Source organism: Gopherus flavomarginatus, chromosome 1 (genome assembly GCF_025201925.1).
Source record: "Gopherus flavomarginatus isolate rGopFla2 chromosome 1, rGopFla2.mat.asm, whole genome shotgun sequence".
NCBI lineage: Eukaryota > Metazoa > Chordata > Testudines > Testudinidae > Gopherus > Gopherus flavomarginatus.
The window spans coordinates 324662570-324683201 of NC_066617.1; the positions used below are offsets into that span (position 1 = coordinate 324662570).

General features: G+C 38.9%; 1 protein-coding gene across 6 annotated transcripts in view; it reads right to left on the reverse strand.

The window, feature by feature from the left end:
• B3GLCT (beta 3-glucosyltransferase) overlaps positions 1-20632 on the reverse strand; it is a 148963-nt gene that overhangs the window by 44625 nt on the left and 83706 nt on the right. For all 6 annotated transcript variants that reach the window (XR_007772204.1, XR_007772203.1, XR_007772202.1 and 3 more), the window contains 4 exons: positions 12807-12943; positions 11673-11736; positions 6553-6684; positions 1602-1671 (listed from right to left, as the gene is read on the reverse strand). Coding sequence is in view for 3 of the 6 variants with exons in the window: in XM_050937256.1 (XP_050793213.1) it covers positions 1602-1671; positions 6553-6684; positions 11673-11736; positions 12807-12943 (403 nt within the window). In the remaining 3 variants the exon portion in view is untranslated. The remainder of the gene's footprint in view (positions 1-1601; positions 1672-6552; positions 6685-11672; positions 11737-12806; positions 12944-20632) is intronic.

A 20632-nucleotide genomic window follows, 5' to 3' on the forward strand; every position in this document is an offset into this window, starting at 1 on the left:
AACTTATGCAGGATGAAGGTGACAACCATCTTGCATAAGTATCCGTCTTTTTGGTTTTGTTTTTTTTCCTCATATTTTTTATTACCAGAGGGATGTGTCTACCATAGAATTCTTGCACTTGTTTTTAACTCCAGCAGATGGCTGGTAGTGCACGTAAGAGTACAGAAGTATGTGGATAGAACCCATAGAACCTATTTAAAAACAACCCCTACAGAGCAGTTTCTCAAATACCTGAGAAAGCCCTAGGTTAAACAACTTTGTTGTCTAAAATATCTCACATACATATATTTCACGGGTTAGGAGTTGTATGTTTAATCCTGACAAATCATGTTATTTACACATAAATTTGTCACTCACATATTAAATTAAATAGCTGTGTCATCCTGAATTGCACTGGTCTGTTTCATGTAACCCTGTGTTGGGGATAGAAAATACTGGCTATTACCTAACAACTAATAATTTAGGCAGGCTACCTTAATAAGCTTCAACCTGAAAGTGATTTGAGCCTCCCTGTATCACCTATTTGGCTGGAGCCTAAATAGATGATCTAGTAATGAGATTGATAAAACCCTGCTTTTTTTTGGGGGGGGGGAGAGGCAGGGCAGATAGCTAACCAAGATTGCTGCTTCCCAAATTATTACATAGAGTTTATTTGGAATCGTTGGTTTATTTGAATGAAGTTTTTTTTATACGACACTCTTGTATACAAATAAAATATATTTTTATTTAATCTGAAGCCATTAATATGAAAGGAAGAAAGTAGTTTGGATAAGAATGCAAGATAATTCATGATAGGTAATTTTTTCCAAGTAGTTATTATTTTTCATAGAATGATGATAATGTTGCAACCTAAATAAAGTAACATGAAGTGGAAACAGTTTGGATAAGAATGCAACACTATGTAATTCTCTCCTCAGCAAATAGTTAAGTTTCCATATAGCCACAATAATTTATAATGATGGCATTCTAAGGGCTTGGCTACACTCGAAACTTCAAAGCGCTGCTGCGGGAGCGCTGCCGCAGCAGCGCTTTGAAGTGTGAGTGTGGTCGCAGTGCCAGCGCTGGGAGAGAGCTCTCCCAGCGCTGCACGTACTCCACTTCCCCATGGGGATTAGCTCCCAGGGCTGCGGCACTGTTTACACTGGCGCTTTACAGCGCTGTATCTTTCAGCGCTCAGGGGTGTGTTTTTTTCACACCCCTGAGCGAGAAAGTTGCAGCGCTGTAAAGCACCAGTGTAGCCAAGGCCTAAATGTTCCCTGAATACCGACAGTATGAAGGCTCACTGACATTCAGGGAGAAATAAGAGTACAGTGCATTCGTTGGGCCACTAGGATTGAAGGAATATTTTTAAGCTTGGCATTTTTAAATCATGAAAAAGTTGAGCAGATTATAAATGGATTAAGGTGGGTCAATTTGGGGATCTTGTTAAATTCTGAAAACTGGAACTATTCAGCTTTTATATTTCTCTGGAGACTTCACAAACATTTAGTTATAAGAACTACATACAACAAACAATTATCCTAATATGTTAGCTTGTTGATTAACTATTAAGTTAATTTCATTAACATATAGCTTCAGTCTTGGAAAAATTGAGAACTTACTTCTGTCTCTGTGAAATTTTCGGCATGTTTTTACAGCAACAAAGATATCCTCTTTCTTCACTGGGTCTCCCTATAAGGAAATGGAAAAATGAATGTTGTAATTTCAGGCACCGCTTTTAACTTTACATTGTATACACATGTATGTTCTGGAAATAAAACAGAAAATACCTTTGCACTGTATAGTGTATGAAGCAGCATAGAGTACAGTGCTACGTAGTACAGTTCAAAATACATTTTCTACCTATCAAGATATGGCACCACTATTTTCCAATGATTGAAATAACATTGTCCAACGATTGTTTTCAAACGATGTAGTATTATAGTTGGAGCCAGAAACACAAATCATTAAGAAAAAAAATGAATAGGAGGACTTCATGTACTAACGCTGATACAAAGATGACCAAACAAGTGACATTTTAACTAATAATTGCTGTAATATAGGATGCAGAAACTGCAGGATGTTGGGAAGCAGAAATTTAAAAAGGATTACATATCAGAAAAAACTGTTTTGGTGTAATCAATATTTATAAAGTTATGCTGCATTAATTGACATACAGACAATAATTTACACATTTTTATATTATTGGTGTGCAAAGCACTTTAAAGCACACCCTGTCTCCAAGAATTTAAAATCTAAATTAGACAAACACTGACAAAGAACAGTACAAGAAAAGCCATACAAATATTGCTTTCGTACATTTTTTCTTTGTTATGATATTTTGTTTTAGGTGCTTTGGGATTTTTCATTATATGTACTTGTTTTTAAATGGTCACATGCCAGAGTGAAAGAAGAAATTACTGAAGTGGAGATTTGTGGTGAAAAGCTATCTGAAAGTAATGAGTTCTGAGGTGGATGTCAGGATTTTATCTCACTAGCCATTAAATAATACGGTTGTACGATCGTTTTCTTTTCCACTGAGTATTTTAATTTAAAAATGTCTTACTAATACTACTTTGTAATTGTACAGCACCTTTGTACTGAGAGAATCCAAGTGCTTTATATAGAAAATTGATTTTTACTGACCCTATTTTCTAGACAATGAAACTAAGGGACAGAGAGGTTAAAGGACTTGCCCGAAGTCTCACAGCGAGTCAAGAGAGGTGCTGGGTAAAGAAAGACTGGTCTTCAGTCTCCTATTGTTCTGCTCAAACAGACAGGGTGAGAACATCACCCAGCTCCAGCCCCTTTATACTGATAGAAGGGCCAGAGCAATGTAAAGGATCCCTAAATGCACTGGATATGCTTGAGGGAGGATTCTTCCAACACGTGAACTGTGGAAGATAGACATAAAGCTGCCTTGCAAGGACTACCTCAGAAGTATTGGCATGGGGGCATGCTGGGCTGGGGAGCATTGAGAGCTGCAGCCTATAGGAAGCTGCCATTACACAGACAGGCCTTAGGACTCTGGAAGTCACAAAGATGGTTTAATGCCACATTAGGTCTCCCCTTACCATGGGATGCAAGCACTGTGCTATCTTCCCAGAGTAGGACAGTCCTCAAGGACCACAGTTTAGCACAGTGGTAGGCAAACTCTTTGGGCCAAGGGCCACATCTGGGTGGGGAAATTGTATGCAGGGCCGGGTCAGGGGGTTGGAGTGCAGGGTGTGGGAGGGGGTGCAGTGTGCACAAAGGGGCTGAGGGCAAAGGATTGGGGTAGAGGAGGAGTGTGGAGTGTATGAGGGGGCTCAGGGAAGGGAGTTTGGGTGCACAAGGTTGCAGGGTGCAGCAGGGAGCTCAGGGCAGGGGGCTGGGGTGCAGGAGGGATGTGGAGGGTATGAGGGGGCTCAGGGCAGGGAGTTGGGGTGCAGGAGGATGCGGGGTGCAGGCAGGGGGCTCAGGGCAGGGGATTGGGGTGCGGGCGGGGAGTTGGGGTGTAAGAGAGGTGCAGGGTGCAGCAGGGAGCTCAGGGCTGGGGGTTGGGGTTGGGGTGCAGGAGGGGTGCAGGGCGCAGCAGGGAATCAGGGCAAGGGGTTGGAGTGCAGGAGAGGTGCGGCAGGGGGCTCAAGGCAGGGGGCAGGAGGAGTGCAGAGTGTACAAGGGGGCTCAGGGCAGGGAGCTGGGGTGCAGAAGGGGTGCAAGGTGCAGGCAGGGGGCTTAGGGCAGGGAGTTAGGGGGTGAGGTGCAGGAGGCGTTTGGGCTCCATCCTGGCGCCACTTATCTAAAGCGACTCCGGGGTGGCAGTGGCGTGCACTGGGGCCAGTGGAGGCTCCCTGCCTGCCCTGTCCCTGGCCACGTGCCACTCCAGGAAGCGCTGCAGCCCCTGGGGAAGGGGGTGGGGTGGAGGGCTCCACGTGCGCTGCCCTCGCTGCACCTCCAGGTACCTCCCCCGAAGACCCCATTGGCCGTGGTTTCCCGTTCCTGGCCAATGGGAGCTGCAGGAGACGGGGCCTGGAGGCAAGGGCAGCGCAAGGAGCCCCCTGCTCCCACCCGGGGGCTGCAGGGACATGGTGCCGACTGCTTCTGAGAGCGGCGTGGGGCCCATGGCGCCATGGGGGGCAATCCCATGGGCCAGATCCAAAGCCTAGGCGGACCATAGTTTGCCCACCCCTGGTTTATCACCTCTGAACTGCCATAAAGATTATTGTTGAGGTGCAAAGCACTGCTTCCCTCAAGCACTCCCAAACCCAAGACATGATAAACTTGGTGTGACAGCCCCCGTCGCCAGGTGCAACCTGGAAGTGGGGTACCACTGAGCCTCTGACATACCAACCTGGGCCCCCTCTCACACTGTGAAGGCTGTGACAAGCTGCAGACTGCTCCCGGTCCTGCACTCACACAAACCTTTACACAGGCAGAGACACACCCAGCTGCAGTTACATGGAGGCTTCTTCCCCAACTCCACAGCCCAGGACCCCAGAGCTGTACTGTCTTGTCCTGGTCAAAAGCCTGATCTGTAAATTTATTTCCCAGTCCACCTCTGCCTCAATGGGGACATGACAATGCACCAGTTTTTGTTCCTGAGCAAATTCCCTAAGCACTTCTAGCAAAATACACTCTTTTAGATAAAAAAGATAAAACAAATGTATTAACTGCAGAAAGATAGATTTTAATTGATTATAATTAGTGAGTGTACAGATCAAAGCAGATTACCTAAGAAATAAACAGAAATGCAATCTAGGCCTTATAAATTAGATAGGATTTGAATGAAGTGGTGTCTCACCCTGATAGCTAGTAGAAGCAAGTTATAGCTTTTGCATACATAGGCTGGAATTCTATCCCACCTGGGCCCCTCTTCCTCAGGTCAGTCTTTGTTCCTAAGGTGTTTCCAGGTGTTGTGTTTGTAAAGGGAGTGAGGCTAAGTGATGTCACTTCCCCTTTTTATATCTTCTTCCAGCTTGCTGGAAAGATCTTTTGCTGTGACATGAGTTGAACAGTCTCCCTTGGCTATGTGCTATCTCTGAGAGGTTTCCATTGTACACAGTTCCTGGAGTAATCCTTGTGAGTGCATTCTCCTCCATGGGCCATCAACACTGTTTGGCCTTTTATTTGTTGTATGTGTAAGGCTGCTTGTGGGTGTTCCCAACATCACAACATGTTTCAGTGGCACATATATAGCAAAACTTCATAACTTCATATACAGTTATAGCACATACAACTTAATGTTCAGATTAAGACTTTTAAAATGATACTTTACAAGGCATGCTTTGTACAAAACGTATCATAACACCATGGTGAATATGGGGTGCAGAGTATCACTTTGGGGCAGAGAGTGTCACACTTGGTTCTCTCTCACAGCAGTTTCTTCTGGTTCTATCATCTTTTGCTATACATGCTAAATGCTTGACAAAGTTTACAATCTAACCAGATGACTAACAAATTAAGAATTGGGGAAGGGATAGATCAGGGAAGTTCATGTGTGTGTCTTCTTAGCTCCAAGATTTTTATTTAATTTTTTCTAGGTTTGCTATTATCCGCTTAGCTCACATTTCTTGTAGGGAACACAAGGGTTTGTAATCCTACCTTAGTGCACTGCATTCAAATATATACCCCCACTACCGAATTCTTATACACTGATCTTCATCCGTAGATCTCAAAGTGCTTTACAAAGGATGTAAGTATCATTATTCCCATTTACAGACAGGGAAACAGTGGCACAGCAAGCGAAGTGAATTGCCGAAGGCCACTCTGCAGGCCAGTAGCAAAGCTGAGAATACAACCCAGCATGACTCTGAACATGGTGCACTGACCCACACTGATAGTTCTAAGGATTCTAAAAAGAAAACTGAAAACATATCACGTACCATGGCAGAACACCAATAAGTTACAATAAACTATTCAGCATAGTTACATGTGCTAGGTAAAAGGAGTAGAATTACTAACAGCATTGACATCACTTTACAGTCTAAGAAAAAAGGTCCCAAGGCCACAGAATTAAATAGTGCATGTAATACTTTCATCAAATAGCTTCTAGATAAATAAAAATGAGGCCTGGTACTAATCTTACTAGGTCTTGTGTTTTCAATTCCTATTGAAGGGTACATGATATGAAACTATCTAGTTAAGAGACAGGAAGAACAATCAGTGGTTAGAGCATTAGTGTGGGATCTGGAAGACCAGAGTCTAAAGACTTCCTGTGTGATGTTGGGCAAGTCACTTAACATCTCTCTGCCTCACTTTTCCATTCATAAAATGGGTAAAATAGCACTTCCCCTGCTCACAGGGGTGTTGTGAGGCAAAATACATTAAAGACTGTGAGGTGCTCAGATACTCTGGTAATGGGGGAACATGAGTGCCTTAGATAGATCAATCGAGTCTATCAGGAAATACAATGTGTAATAGAGGTGTGTAAGAGACAGTAGGAGAATGGTATTCCAAATATTATATTTTTCCCCTTAATTTGGTACAAATATTTTCTCCAGGTGCCTGAGATTTTTTGTAAGTAAAGTTTCAGCCTTTGTAATAACAATGCTCTCTCTAGCATGTAACTATAGTTTAAAATATGATACTTACACAAACTGGTAGGAAGTTACTGAACATTGTGGCACAGTGAACAGCCTTATATGAGTTTAAGTCATCCGTACAAAACTCAGGCACTGAAGTAAGATGCGGTCCATTGCCTTTCTGCCAAATATATAATGCAATCTATCAAAATATACAACATAAGTAGTAATGAGTAGTGGAATTAAACAACAATTTTCATAATATACCCAGAAATCATTGTTATAAAGCAAATTAATAAAACATGACAGAAGAAACAGAGAAATAAAGAGGATTCTGTAGAGACTGTGTATATGAATTGATTAACTCATTTATTTATTTTGCATTTTGATTTTAAAATCAAACCACAATTTTCACTTAAAAATAGTCTCTGCCATAACTTGAAATTTTTAATAATAATTAGCTTTAGGCACTCCATATTGCCAAAACATTGTAAATGTAAATATATAAGAAAAAAAAGCCAGGGTACAGAAGGAAGGAAGGGGACTGAATACATTTATCTGCACCTACTCTTAAATATAAGATAAACTTTATTTTTTGTGTTGTTGTTTGCAATTAATTTTGGGGATATGGAATGCTTAATTCTGTTTGTTTTAATGTCAACAATAAATAGATTTTAAAAAGACCTGTTCTTTGATGATAATTTAAAATAGTCAAAAACAAACACTAAACTACCATGGAAGTACTGAAAGATACTTTGTCTACTGTAAACTGAAAAGATTATCAGAATGCTAGCAAATGTCGTTAAAAAAAGAAAAAGTAATACAAGGATAAGTAAAGACGAAGGTTCATCTTGTCTCCACCTATCTTGAATTAATTATACTCCATGTTGTAAATTATTATATGTGGAGCTGTTAGCACCACCTCTGGTTAAGGTTACTTGACATTTCTTATTTTAAGTCCCTCTTTTCAGTTGCTATTAACTTCAACTGTTTGAGATGAAATTTTCTATGCTAGATGTCTGCATCAGGCTGATTCCTTCCCTCCTCCTTTTTGGGAGTTTCAGTTAAAATGGTTCAGATGTTTCAGAGAACAAAAGGAGAGGGAAATATGTTCTGTTATAATTTTAAAAATTCTTTCCAATTCTTTCTTTGCTCACATGCTCACAGGATAACTGATTGCCATATGTGGGGTCAGGAAGGAATTTCCCCTGAGGTCAGATTAACAGTGACCTTGTAGGGAGCCAGAAGCTGTAGGCATATATAGTAATAGAGGGAGACAAAGACAGGTAGAGGCATAGGAGCAGACGTGTCTACAACCAGTAGAGAAAACTCCTACAAAACTAGAAGTCTTTAATCTCTCCACTCCTCTTTCAGCAGATAGCTATGAAACCTGCTGGCAAGGTGTCTCACATCCCTCCTCTAGTGACTCATACACATAGAGGATAACAATTTCCTGCTGCTATCAGTTACCCTTTTAGCTCTAGTGGTAGAGGTGAACCTAAAGTCCTAAACCAAATGATGACCCAACTGGGGATCAATATGGTGCTACATGATGGAATTTCTGTCTCAGTTGGTTTAAAAAAAAATCGAAATTATTTAAAAAGAATTACCTTAGGTTGCCAAGTCAAGCACTCAAAAACAGGAAAAGCCAAAAAAGTTTCCCTGTGTAATCTTGATTCATCTCTTTTGAATGTATGCATTATGATATAGTCTTTAATTACATGCTCAGATACTAGTTTCCCCCCACCCCAGGATCCCCAGCTCATTCAGTCTACAGGATGGATGTGTTTTGAGAATGAATCAGGGTTGTGCACTGAAGGAGACTGTTTGTAGAACATTGCTTCATTTGTTACAGAAGCTGGAAGGTATGTAGTGTATGAGGCAGGGAACTGCAGGAAGAGAAAGGGTCTCCTAGTTAAGAAAGTTAAATACTACCATAGAGGATTAAATTCTAGCCGTGCCTCGATCACAGAGCTCCTAAGTGATGCTGAGTAAGTCACTATATTTGGCATATGCAATCTGTTCAAGCCAAACCACGGCATTCTCATCCATCATGTTCAAGGCACAAAGACCTCCAGGAAGTTGAGTCATTTTGCTGTCCTCAGCAATGTGTCATGGTTTGTAGCTGCCCACATTGACATAATGGACTGTCTCTAACACACCACTGAAATTCAACGGCAGCACAAATTCCATGTCTGGTATGAAAGTGCTTCAGAAAGCTCCATTGCCTTTGTGATAAATCAAACCCAGGCTCACACTGAGTGGGGTCCAAGACAAGATAATATAATTACTTTCTCTGCACATCATGAAGCTCACCATGCATCCTCTGCTGTAAATCCCTCATCCGGTAAAAATATCCAAATTGGCAGCCATGAGGGCAGATGATGATGTCATGGATTAAACAGGTCTTTAATTTAATATCATGCAATTTCATCACAAGCTTTGCTATGTTCTCCTCTCTGTGTGCACTGGGCAGAGCAATTTTGCAGAGAACTGGTAACCATGGTAGAAAAGTAGATTCAAGAGTGCCTGAAATAATATGCATAATATGCAATAATATGCATAAAAGTAGATTCAAGAGTGCCTGAAATAATAATATGCATAGTGGAATTAAGTTGTATGTCATTATCTTTGTATGAGACTAGCGGCCCATTCTGGAGTACAGTGCTCTGCCACTGAATAACAGTGCCAAGGCTGAAGTGCATAATGTTTGGGCACTGGGGCCCATGTCATTCTGGGCAGTTTTCCGAGCAGGTTGTTGCATGTTTTGACCATAGTCATTGTCTTTGTAAGATGGTCACAATATGTGAGTTCTATCCAACGTGATGCCTGTATAAACTGGGCGTAAATCATGTTTTATTCATTGACCATTGAGAACTATATTCAGGTCTCTGCCTGTTTGTGCATAATTTAAGTGGAAGACAACTGACACAGTCTTACTTCCACATGGTATGAGACGTCACAGACAACAATAATTGGCCAATTCCCACCATATCTGCACTCAGAACACTCTCAAGTATGTCAAAGAGTGTGACTGAGTGCCGAGGCATACGTTACCTGCATAAACAAACTTGTGAGACCCAATATATGGTAGGTCATATGAATATAAGTTGAATAACACTGATGATAATACTTGCAAGAGGCTGTTTTTCTGGTGCCTCCAAGCACTTTTTCTATCACCAATATGCACACGGAAATGGCGATTTCTCAGAAACAGAGCCATTGCACATACTAACCAACTTGGCATAGTTCTAGACAATTTCACCAAAATGCCTGTGCCAAACCATATCATATGACACAGTATTAAGGAAAACTAAATTACTCTTCATCTTATGTTGGAATCTATTTTCGATTACAGTTGTAAGTGCCGACAAGTCACTTAAATCAACATATTCATTGCTGGTCACTAAAAGTGTGTTCTTCAGATTTGTAGAATTGGGTGAGCACTCAACTCCAACTGAAGTTGGCTGGAAGCTTGCTTTGAACATATGAGGTGCTATAAAAAGGATAAGTAGACTGAAAAATAAGGACCTCGGTGTCTCAAGTTGGGCTCCAAAAATTAGTGAGCACTTGGACCTTAATCTCTCTGTGCCTCAGTTCCCAGATGTAAAATTGGGATAATAATTCTAATGGAGACAATATCACCTAATCTCACAGAAATGTGAAAACAAACTCTTTAATGTTTGTGAAGCACTTAGATATTATGGTGAGAGAGCCACAGAAACACCCAGAAGAAAATCAATAATTTTGTATTCAGCACACATAGGCTAGTGTGCATTAAATAAAGTGTAGGGCTCCACTGAATGTGGAGGATAAAACAAGAATTCCAAGAGTCACACTGAAAATGAAAGTGGAATGGAATTTATGGAATGCCATTCTAAAAGGCCTTCTTGCAGAAAACCATAAATGAACACAGTATGTGTGCTTTATGACCAAAAAAAGCCATTTATTTGTAAGACAGACTGTGTTCTATCTGGAAAGCCACAGCAGAGTACTGAATGTAGATAGTATTAGGAAGAAGACTAATGAATGGGCAGCAGCTAGACCTAACAGACACAAAGGTGAAATAAAAGCACTTAAGGCAAATGATGTCACTTGGATTCTATCTTACTGAAGGTACATGAGCATAATACAATTCCTTTCCCCCTCAACAATGATAAAGCAAAACAGAAGAAAGTGGTAATCACTCTTCTGTCACACCTCCCTTATATCTCCAGCTTTTCCAGTCTTCACTGAAATCTAAATGAATTGGGAATAAGGAATGAGGGGATTCATGAGGGCAGGATTGTGAACTAAGCTCATATATTTAACATCTTCAAAATTTAGACTCTATAATACCAATATTAAGGATATTAGATTTCTGCCTTTGATTTATTGGCAGTCAATGTAATTTATGGAGGACATGTGTAACTACCCCTTTACTTCTATTTGAAGAAGCAAGTGAGTGGTTGCCATTTCAGTTGTTACAGCCTTGGGGTCAATAAGTGCGTGTTACAGTAACCTAGTCTGGGTGTGGCAAAGCAGGATGGCCCCAGGAAGGTCTGCATGAGAGAGAAATAGAGGGACTTTCTGGATAACCCAGAAATGGTGGTAATGACTCTTGACCACCATCCAAATATAAATATCCTTTCTCAGAAAACAGTGATGGATTTCCATTCTCTCTCCATCCACCCCCCAGCCACTTCTACAAGTTCCCAGATCTATTTGACTAGCATTGGCTGTACTGCCTGAATAATATACACACACAAGCCACAAACAGGCCTCTCAAAATGCTTCCTGCTGCCAACAACCATCATAATAGTTTAATCTAGGTTGAAATTCAATGTCAGTGAGGCAGTCTGATATCTGAGACAGCCCTTAATGGGTATAGAATAGGAGACTCAAAATGCAAACTTTTCTACTTAATGAGCTGGGAACCTCTTCCTTTTTTCCATAGCAAACTTCCAAAAAGTGATGCCTTCTTGCACACTATCACATGATACAAATTCAGCTTTACTTGCAGTACCACCTACATTTTGTAACAATAGAACTTCTACAATTCTACATATTATAACACTCAGTCCAGAAAGTTCAAATCTTTTAACAACCTTAAAGAGTCTACATTATTTAGGCTTCAATTTATCAGCATTTAAACAGCAAATGACAGGATTAATTTACTTACATGTTTCACAGGAATAGAACATGGCTTACCTCATGTTTTAAATCTATTGTAAAGTCTGACTTAAGTGGTTCACTCTTCAGCCTGTTTGCAAGCCTGTACAATAAACATAATGAAATTATCTTACCTCATAAAGTAAGAACAAGAGTAATGTAATGGAGACAGCAACTGAATTTTTTAAACAAACAAACTTGAGATTTTATTCATGTCTATGAAATGTCAAACCATTTTCTAGGGGCTTTTTGATAATGAGTTGTTCACACGAGTTGCAGGAATTTAGCAGATAGGATTCCAAAATAGGCTACAAATGAACTAATTATTTAAATAACAACATTTGCAGTGTTATTTTATTATATAAGCCTCTTTCAACATTTTAAAAAATTAAGCTAATTCATCAGGAATTTGAGAGTGGGGAGTCATTCGGGTGGGGGGGGTTCTTGACTGTCTCCTGCAAAAAACATCACACTTCTGGATTTATTAGAACCAGAAAATTTTTATATAAGATAATCTGGAATGGAAAGCAAACATCTGGACATAGCCTGCTGCTGTGAGCACTAGTTCTTAGAATATACCTCTCTGTGTCAATTTTTCCTGCCCAAGAAGAAAGTCTTCAATAGGAGAGGCCCTGCAATCTAGCATCATATTTTTAACATTCAAGGAGACAATTCTGTGCTTTCAGCTGCTCAATGATTAGCCCCTTGCTCACTCATTTAAACTTTTCTTCTTATTTGTGCTCCCATTTGTAATATTTAAACATTTTCCATTTATGAATATATATTTTTGCTGCATAAAAGTACATAAGACTTTAAACTTCACATGGTACATAAAATCATAAAGTGTATAACAAAGATACAAAGTTATATATGCAAAAATATATTTCCGCACATATGTATTTATGAAATTTTAATTATTTATTATAATAATTTATATTTGCAAAGCTTCTTTTGTGTGTTTTGGTATGTGGAATGAGGAGGGAAGGTATTTTATAAGAAATACTAGTGTTTTAAATTTTGTGTAAAACACTAATCTGTGCTCAGTCATAAATCCTTAAAATAACATTGCTTAGTGTTTATATAGTTTTTTATATCTTCAGAGCACTTTACAAACATGAACTAGTTAACTATTAATAAAACAATTTTAGAAAAGATTACAAATTAAATTCTTACTTGTTTACAAGTGGAATGCTAAGTGCCCAGCCAGCAGCAAAATCTGGAAATTTAAAGACTGTAGGATTTTCAGCAAAGGCATAATGATGTATTATTGTAGATTCTTGATCGTATAATGCTTTTCCTAAGAACCATTCCTGTAAAGAGAGGTGGGATATATCATTTTGCTCATCTACTTCATTGCTTTAATAAAGGAAACAGATAAAATACAATATTCAGACTGAATAAAATGAACCTGAGAGAGAGGGTAAGCGTGTTGTTTGTAATGAGACAGACTAAAATTTTATTTCTTTGCTGATGGTGAGAACTGAGGAGGAGAAAACGGGGGAAGGAGAAAAAATATTTTAAAGATCCACACACAATGTATTTCCAAACCACCAGCTGCCTTTGGTCCTGCATTGCAGCAGCTTCCCCCTCAACTGAGGATTCAATAAGTCTACTACTACTCTGAGTGTTGGCGAGAGGGGCACCATACCCTCACAGGCTGAATCCACATCAAATTTGGAATCCATGTCTGTCAATCTTCAGTTTCACTACTGATTTCTGAAGTAAATACATTTTAAGTACCCAATCCCTCAAAACAGTAACTGTCTGAAGATGACTAGAGTCTGTTCTAAGTTTTACATGCAGGAAGCAAGAGAATAAGAAATTACTTATAACAGGACTTTACATAAAGGGCAATTCAGGACACAATTTATTGTGCTGGGAGACAGTTAACTAACTTAAATGCTGGTACTGTGCTTTACATTAATTTTAAATAGCAGACCGACCACTCACATGCAAAAAGTTAATTTCACATCAAAGTATTTGCAGGATTAGGACCCTAAAGAGAATTTTAAACATAAAACCAACACCTAAGAAAGGAATGGGTCAGTATCCACAGCCATGGGGCCAAAAACCAATACTAGGAATATCATCTCAAGCAGTGGTTCAACAAAAACTTTTTAATTTTAGATATTATTCTAAGTATTGTGGCAGTGCCTCATGGCCCACACTGTTTGGCTTTTGACAGTTTACAATACAATACAATTCAAAATTACAAATTCGTCCGGTAAAATGGACAAAGCTTGGTTAATAATTTCATCACAATATACAAAATGCCAGGGAGTGTTATTTAGGCAATAGTAAAGATTGTGTCAAAATTCCAGTCTAAATCCCATTTTCCATCTGTTTATAACGTTCAAGAAAAATAATCACTCTTTTTTGAAAATTAGTCTACTGGAATACGTATTTTTTGTACCAAACTTTTGGATCTATAAAAAATAAAAATAATATATTTAAGCAGAACATTAAGAAATATTAAGGCAGGACACCTCAACCTCAAGACATTCTTCCCTTCTTCTCATCAGCCATTTGTATAATTGCATATGGAAAGGCTCCTAATTCTCCAGCTCCCATAATCCCTTGCATCTCTATACAGGTGCAAAACATGCTCCCCCATCTGATTCCCTAGTCAAGCCAGCTTCTATCAGGACAGAAGGAGGTTATGGGTGAAAGGCTTCTTGACATTCCCTCCACCAAAGTCAGAGGGGTTCCTACCATCCCCTATCCTCTTAGGCACTGAGTTTTATCCCATCAACAAAAGAAGTCCATTTTTTTTTATTTACTATTAGTGACACAACAGCATCGACTGGAAAGCTATCTAGCAGATAAAAATACTGGAGGAAGAATGGAAATGAAAAGAGATGCAAATTCTTGTGTATAAAAAGGTACTATTCTGAGTAACAAAATCACTCTTTAAAAGTGAAGCCATACAAAACATTTAGATTTAGAGCCTTAAGGGTTGAATCATTTTGATGCTACGTACGTTCTATGCTATTTGACAATCAGTTTCAGTAAATTATTTCTAACATTTTCATACTATGGTAACATTAGCGACTCTCGTCAAGAGCATATCCCACTGTGCTAGGCAATGTGTAATCAGAGATGTCACTCAATTTAATCAAATCACCAGAAACAACATACCCTGGGTAGTGTGGGAAGGCTCACTCTGTGATATTACAGTACAAAATGGAGAGATCTCATGGTCGTACTGCTGTATAATATTTTTCTATACAAAAGCTCACTGCTGTAATGATTATCTTTTAGTCTCTGATATTTACATGGCAATGATTTGTGATCTTGCTAAACTTTCTAAATAAACAAACAGATCAAAAAGTGTTGCTTATACCAAGTTAAGGCCAAAGCTGACTGTGAAAAGTTACAAAAGGTTCTCACAAAACTAGGTGAGTGGGCAAGAAAATAGCAGACAAAATTCAATGTTGGTAAGTGCAAAGTAATGCACGTTGGAAAACATAATCCCAACTGTACATACAAAATGATGGGGTCTAAATGCCACTCAAGAAAGATCTTGGAATCATTGTGGATAGTTCCCTGAAAACATCTCTTCAATGTGCAGTGGTAGTCACAAAAGCTAACAGAATGTTAAGAATCATTAAGAAAGGGATAGATAATAAGACAGAAAATATCATAATGCCATTATATAAATCTATGGTATGCCCGCACCTTGAATAGTGTGTGCAGATGTGGTCACCCCATCTGACAAAGGATATACTAGAATTGGAAAAAATATAGAAAAGGGCAATAAAAACGATTAGGGGTATGGAACAGCTTCCTTATGAGGCGAGATTTAAAAGACTGGGACTGTTCAGTTTAGAAAAGGGACGACTAAGGGTGGATATGACAGAAGTCTATAAAATCATTAATGTGTGGAGAAAGTGAATAAGGGAGTGTTATTTACCCCTTCACATATTTACCCTCCTACACAGGAACAAGGGGTCACCCAATTAAATTAACAGGCAGCAGGTTTAAAAGAAACATAAGGAAGTATTTCTTCACACAACACACAGTCAACCTGAGAACTTGTTGCCAGGGGATTTTGTCAAGGCCAAAAGTATAATTATATTCAAAAAAGAAATAGATAAGTTCATGGATGATAGTTCCGTTGATGGCAATTAGCCAAGCTGGTCAGGGACACACCACCATGTTGTGCCAGTTCCTAAACCTCTGATTGCCAAAAGCTGGGAGTGGACGACAGAGGATGGAAAACTAGATAACTGCCCTGTTCTGTTCAATCCTTCTGGTCACTGTCAGACAACAGGATACTGGGCTAGATGGACCATTAGTCTGACCCAGCATGGCCATTCTTATGTAATTGTGTATTTTAGTTACACTAAAATAATCTATAAGAACTACTTCCCATGGTTCCTGGGTATAAAAACGGTACATTATTCTCCTTACTCTATAAAAAGTAGAAAATTAAAACCATTGGTATAAATTTTCATTAGAACATTGTGCGTGCCATATTAACTCACCAATCAACAACAGCAAGTACATTCAAATGGACATCTCACATTCTACTCTCAAGTGTGTTCTGTCACATCTAAGTATTGTATTCCATATTATAGTTTTACAAGGACATTGATGTGCACTGGATTTACCAAAATTATAGTTGTACACGCCTCTTATTAGTTCAATTATTTTAAATTTTAATATTTCTTTTTTGGCAGAATAAATTCAAAAAAGAGAAGGATTAGGCAGCACTGTAGGAAAGTGAAGTGTTATAGTGTGTTAAGTATACAACATCTCATAGGTATGAGAACTGCAACACAACTGAAAAATGGAGCAAGTTAAATATAGAGCATCAGCTTTTAATTTTGAACTCTTCCTAGTGTCACAAATCAATTTATTTAAAGGTGAACTATAAAGCTAATGTTTAAAGGTGTTTAAGATGTCAAATCATTAACAGAATGTGTGTAGATTTAAAATTTAAATATTTACATTTTAAAACAAAAGTCCAATTACCCGATCACATCACAAACACAAGCAGGTTGTGATGTCACCAGCTCATGCAGGGGAGCTAGATACATGGTGTCACAGCCTGATCCAGTACCCTTCTGTAGGAACACCAGTCTGTTGTGAGTAGTCCCAGTTCTGAGGCGCATGTGCTTTCAAGCCAACTAAGCCCGCGCAGTCTAAGCCAATGTTTCTAGCTCTGAGGCCTAGACCACACTCCCAGATTCAGACTTCTGGTCCGGCATTCTTCTTTGAGATGTGAGGCGCTGCTGCCCAAGTCCCTAAAATCGATGTCTGAGACCTCCCAAGCCCTCCAGCTGCTTCCACATGATCCCCCAGAGCTCCAAATAGGCCGCAGGTGCTCTGGGCTTCTAGTTTAACCCTTTCAGGAATAACATGGCAGGAAAGCAAGGTACATATGCTTAACAAAGGAATTTAACCACAGCGACTGTACTCTTGAAGGCACTCAAGAGTTATAACTCTTCAAAAAAAATTACCGAGGTACTGAGAAGCACTCCCTCCACATGTCTGATCTTGCCCCTTCTGCAAGTCTGAGGTTTGTCAGCATTACCAGTTGCGCAGACTTTCTCCTGCCCTTTTCAATCCTGCACGTCGTGCTTCCAAGTGGCAATGGTCAGTTCCCCCTGCTCAAAGCAGTACCCAAATCTTATGTACAGTCTCTCTTCTTTTCCAGCTCCCCAGGCTGAGATGCTGCAGATCCACCTGCTATACTGGCACCCATGTGTAAAAAATCCATAGTTCGATGGAGTCAGAGACAGCAGTTGAGACACAAAAGTGATAGCTCCAGTTTGCTTTGTGATGGTTTCTGAGTCATGTTCCTTCAATGAAGGGGTCAAGCAACTTTCCTGGATGGGGCAGCTATCTGGAATTAAATTAAATAAACTTGCACTGGGCAAGGTTAAACGTGTTCTACTCATAATATAAAATGGAGGTGCTAATAGAAAAAGGAATTCACAATTTGATCGACATATCCATGTCATCACATATGGACCCATGAATCCACATTTTGGCAAGTAAACAGCAATTCTTATATATTCATTAGGGCTGCCAAGAGATGAAAAAAATTATCACGATCAATCATGCGATTAATAAAATTAATCACAATTAATCACACTGTTAAACAATAACAAAATACCATTTATTTAAATATTTTTGGATATTTTTTACATTTTCAAATATATTGATTTCAATTAAAACACAGAATATGAAATGTGCAATGCTCACTTTATGTTTATTTTTATTATAAATATTTGCACTGCAAAAAACAAAAGAAATAGTATTTTCAATTCACCTAATATAAGTACCGTAGTGCAATCTCTTTGTCATGAAAGTTGAACTTACAAATGTCAAATTATGTACAGAAAAATAACTGCATTCAAAAATAAAACAATGTAAAACTTTAGAGCCTACAAGTCCACTCAGTCCTACTTCAGCCAATCAATCGTTCAGACAAACAAGTTTGGTTACATTTGCAGGACATAATGCTGCCTGCTTCTTGTTTACATCACCTGAAAGTAAGAACAGGCGTTCGCATGGCACTGTTGTAACGGGCGTTGCAAGATATTTACATGCCAGATGCACAAAAGATTCACATGTCCTTCATGCTTCAACCACCATTCCACAGGATATTCATCCATGCTGATGACGGATTCTGCTCGATAATGATCCAAAGCAGAGCGGACTGACGCATGTTCATTTTCATCACCTGAGTCAGATGCCACAAGCAGAAGGTTGACTTTCTTTTTTGGTGGTTTGGGTTCTGTAGTTTCCACATCTGAGTGTGGCTCTTTTAAGACTTCTGAAAGCATTCTCCAAACCTCGTCCCTCTCAGATTTTGGATGGAACTTCAGAGTCTTAAACCTTGGGTTAAGTGCTGTAGCTATTTTTAGAAATCTCACATGGGTACCTTCTTTGCATTTTGTCAAAACTGCAGTGACAGTGTTTGTAAATCAAAAAACATGTACTGGGTCATCATCTGAGACTGCTATAACATGAAATATATGGCAGAATACGGTTAAAACAGAGCAAGGGACATACAATTCTCCCCCAAGAAGTTCAGTCACAAATTTAGTTATACACTATTTTTTTAACGAACGTATCAGCATGCAAGCATATCCTCTGGAATAGTGGATGAAGCATGAAGGGACATACGAATGTTTAGCATATCTGGTACATAAATACCTTGGAATGCCAGCTACAAAAGTCCCATGCGAACACCTGTTCTCACTTTCAGGTAACATTGTAAATAAGAAGCAGACAGCACTATCTCCTGTAAATGTAACCAAACTTGTTTATCTTAGTGATTGACTGAACAAGAAGTAGGACTGAGTGGACTTGTAGGCTCTGAAGTTTCACATTGTTTTGTTTTTGAGTGCAGTTATGTAACAAAAATATCTACATTTGTAAGTTACACTTTCATGATCGAGATTGCACTACAGTACTTGTACGAGGTGAACTGAAAATACTATTTCTTTTGTTTATCATTTTTACAGTGCAAATATTTGTAATGAAAAATAATATAAAGTGAGCACTGTACACTTCGTATTCTGCGTTGTAACAGAACTCAATATATTTGAAAATGTAGAAAAAACATCAAAAAATATTTAATACATTTCAATTGGTATTTTATTGTTTAACAGTGCAATTAATCACAGTTAATTTTTTTTGAGTTAATTGCGTGAGTTAACTGCAATTAATCAACAGCTCCAATATTTATTTTTAAATTTTATTCAATTTTTGGTCTTCACGTACATCTTTTTATTATGTGGGGTGTAAATTAGCTCTTTTTAAAGCTTTGCAGTACATCATTAATTGTAATTCTGTTTTAATCTATAGGATGCTGGCTAATTCCATGGTGGAGAACACCTGAAAACTAGAAGATACTGTTTTATATTTTCACTTTTTTATTTTATTTTGTTTTTTTAGAGGGAAGTGAAGGAGGGTCTCAGACTGGATTCTGAGGAAGGGTTTCCAATGGTGTAGAAGAAGGGTTCCCTGTTGTCAAACTCTTTCTTTCTCGAGTTTACATGTCCATCACAACCTGCATCCTTGTCAGAAGTTCTTAACTAGATCTTCAGACTAAAAACCACTGGGGGCAGATAGAGGGAGTTTGGGAGCTGAGGACAAAGAAACTAGCAGCAGGTAAGCACAGGAGATAAAGGCTACAGAAGTGTGCAGGAAACCGAAAACAATAAGCCCACTGAGGGTGGTGATTTGGTTCTTACAATTTATTTTCTATTCTGCAGAGGCACTTCTACAATGGTCATCACCAAAGCGCTCTGGAAGGAGAAGGGTGAAAAGTGAACAAGAAGGAGATTGGTATGTGTTGGAGGAAAGGTAATTACCGAAAATAAGAACACTTATCTCGCAGGACCTCAGTCCAGAAAACTTGAGTATATTTGTCCTCAATGTGAGAACATCAGTCCTTAAAAAAGTGGTCCCCCATCTCAACAAAAAATGGGAAAAATACACCTCAGGAGTGTGAGTTGAAAAGAGAGGCATTTTGAAGCTATTTTAGTTACTTGTGATAGATACAATATTTAGAATCTTATTTATAATACAGATTATCCACATGATAAAACTACACTGAGAGAGCAATTCTGGTCAAACTCAACATGTGAAACTATTTGGTGCATTATTGACACACTATACAAAAATCAGTTATGGGCCATTATACTAAGATGGCCACTACTTTGTATTTAAAAGCAAAATGGATCTAATTTTTCTTTAAATGTATGCTGGAACTTAACTTGTTATTGTAATAGGATTTATGCACATGGCATTCAAGGCCGACTAAACTGTTTATTAATTCTGAAAAGGTGCAGTAATTTCTTTTGTAATAGAAAAGCCTGGTCAGATTTTCAAAATACCTAAAGGATGTTCAACAGACAGTTTAGTAGTATGAGCAGGGATCCTAGTAATCCATTTGCCAAAGAAAAATGCACATGGTTCAGAGTCATCCCTTAGGGGAGGATCTATTAATGGAGATTCTCTATGTCAACAAACACATG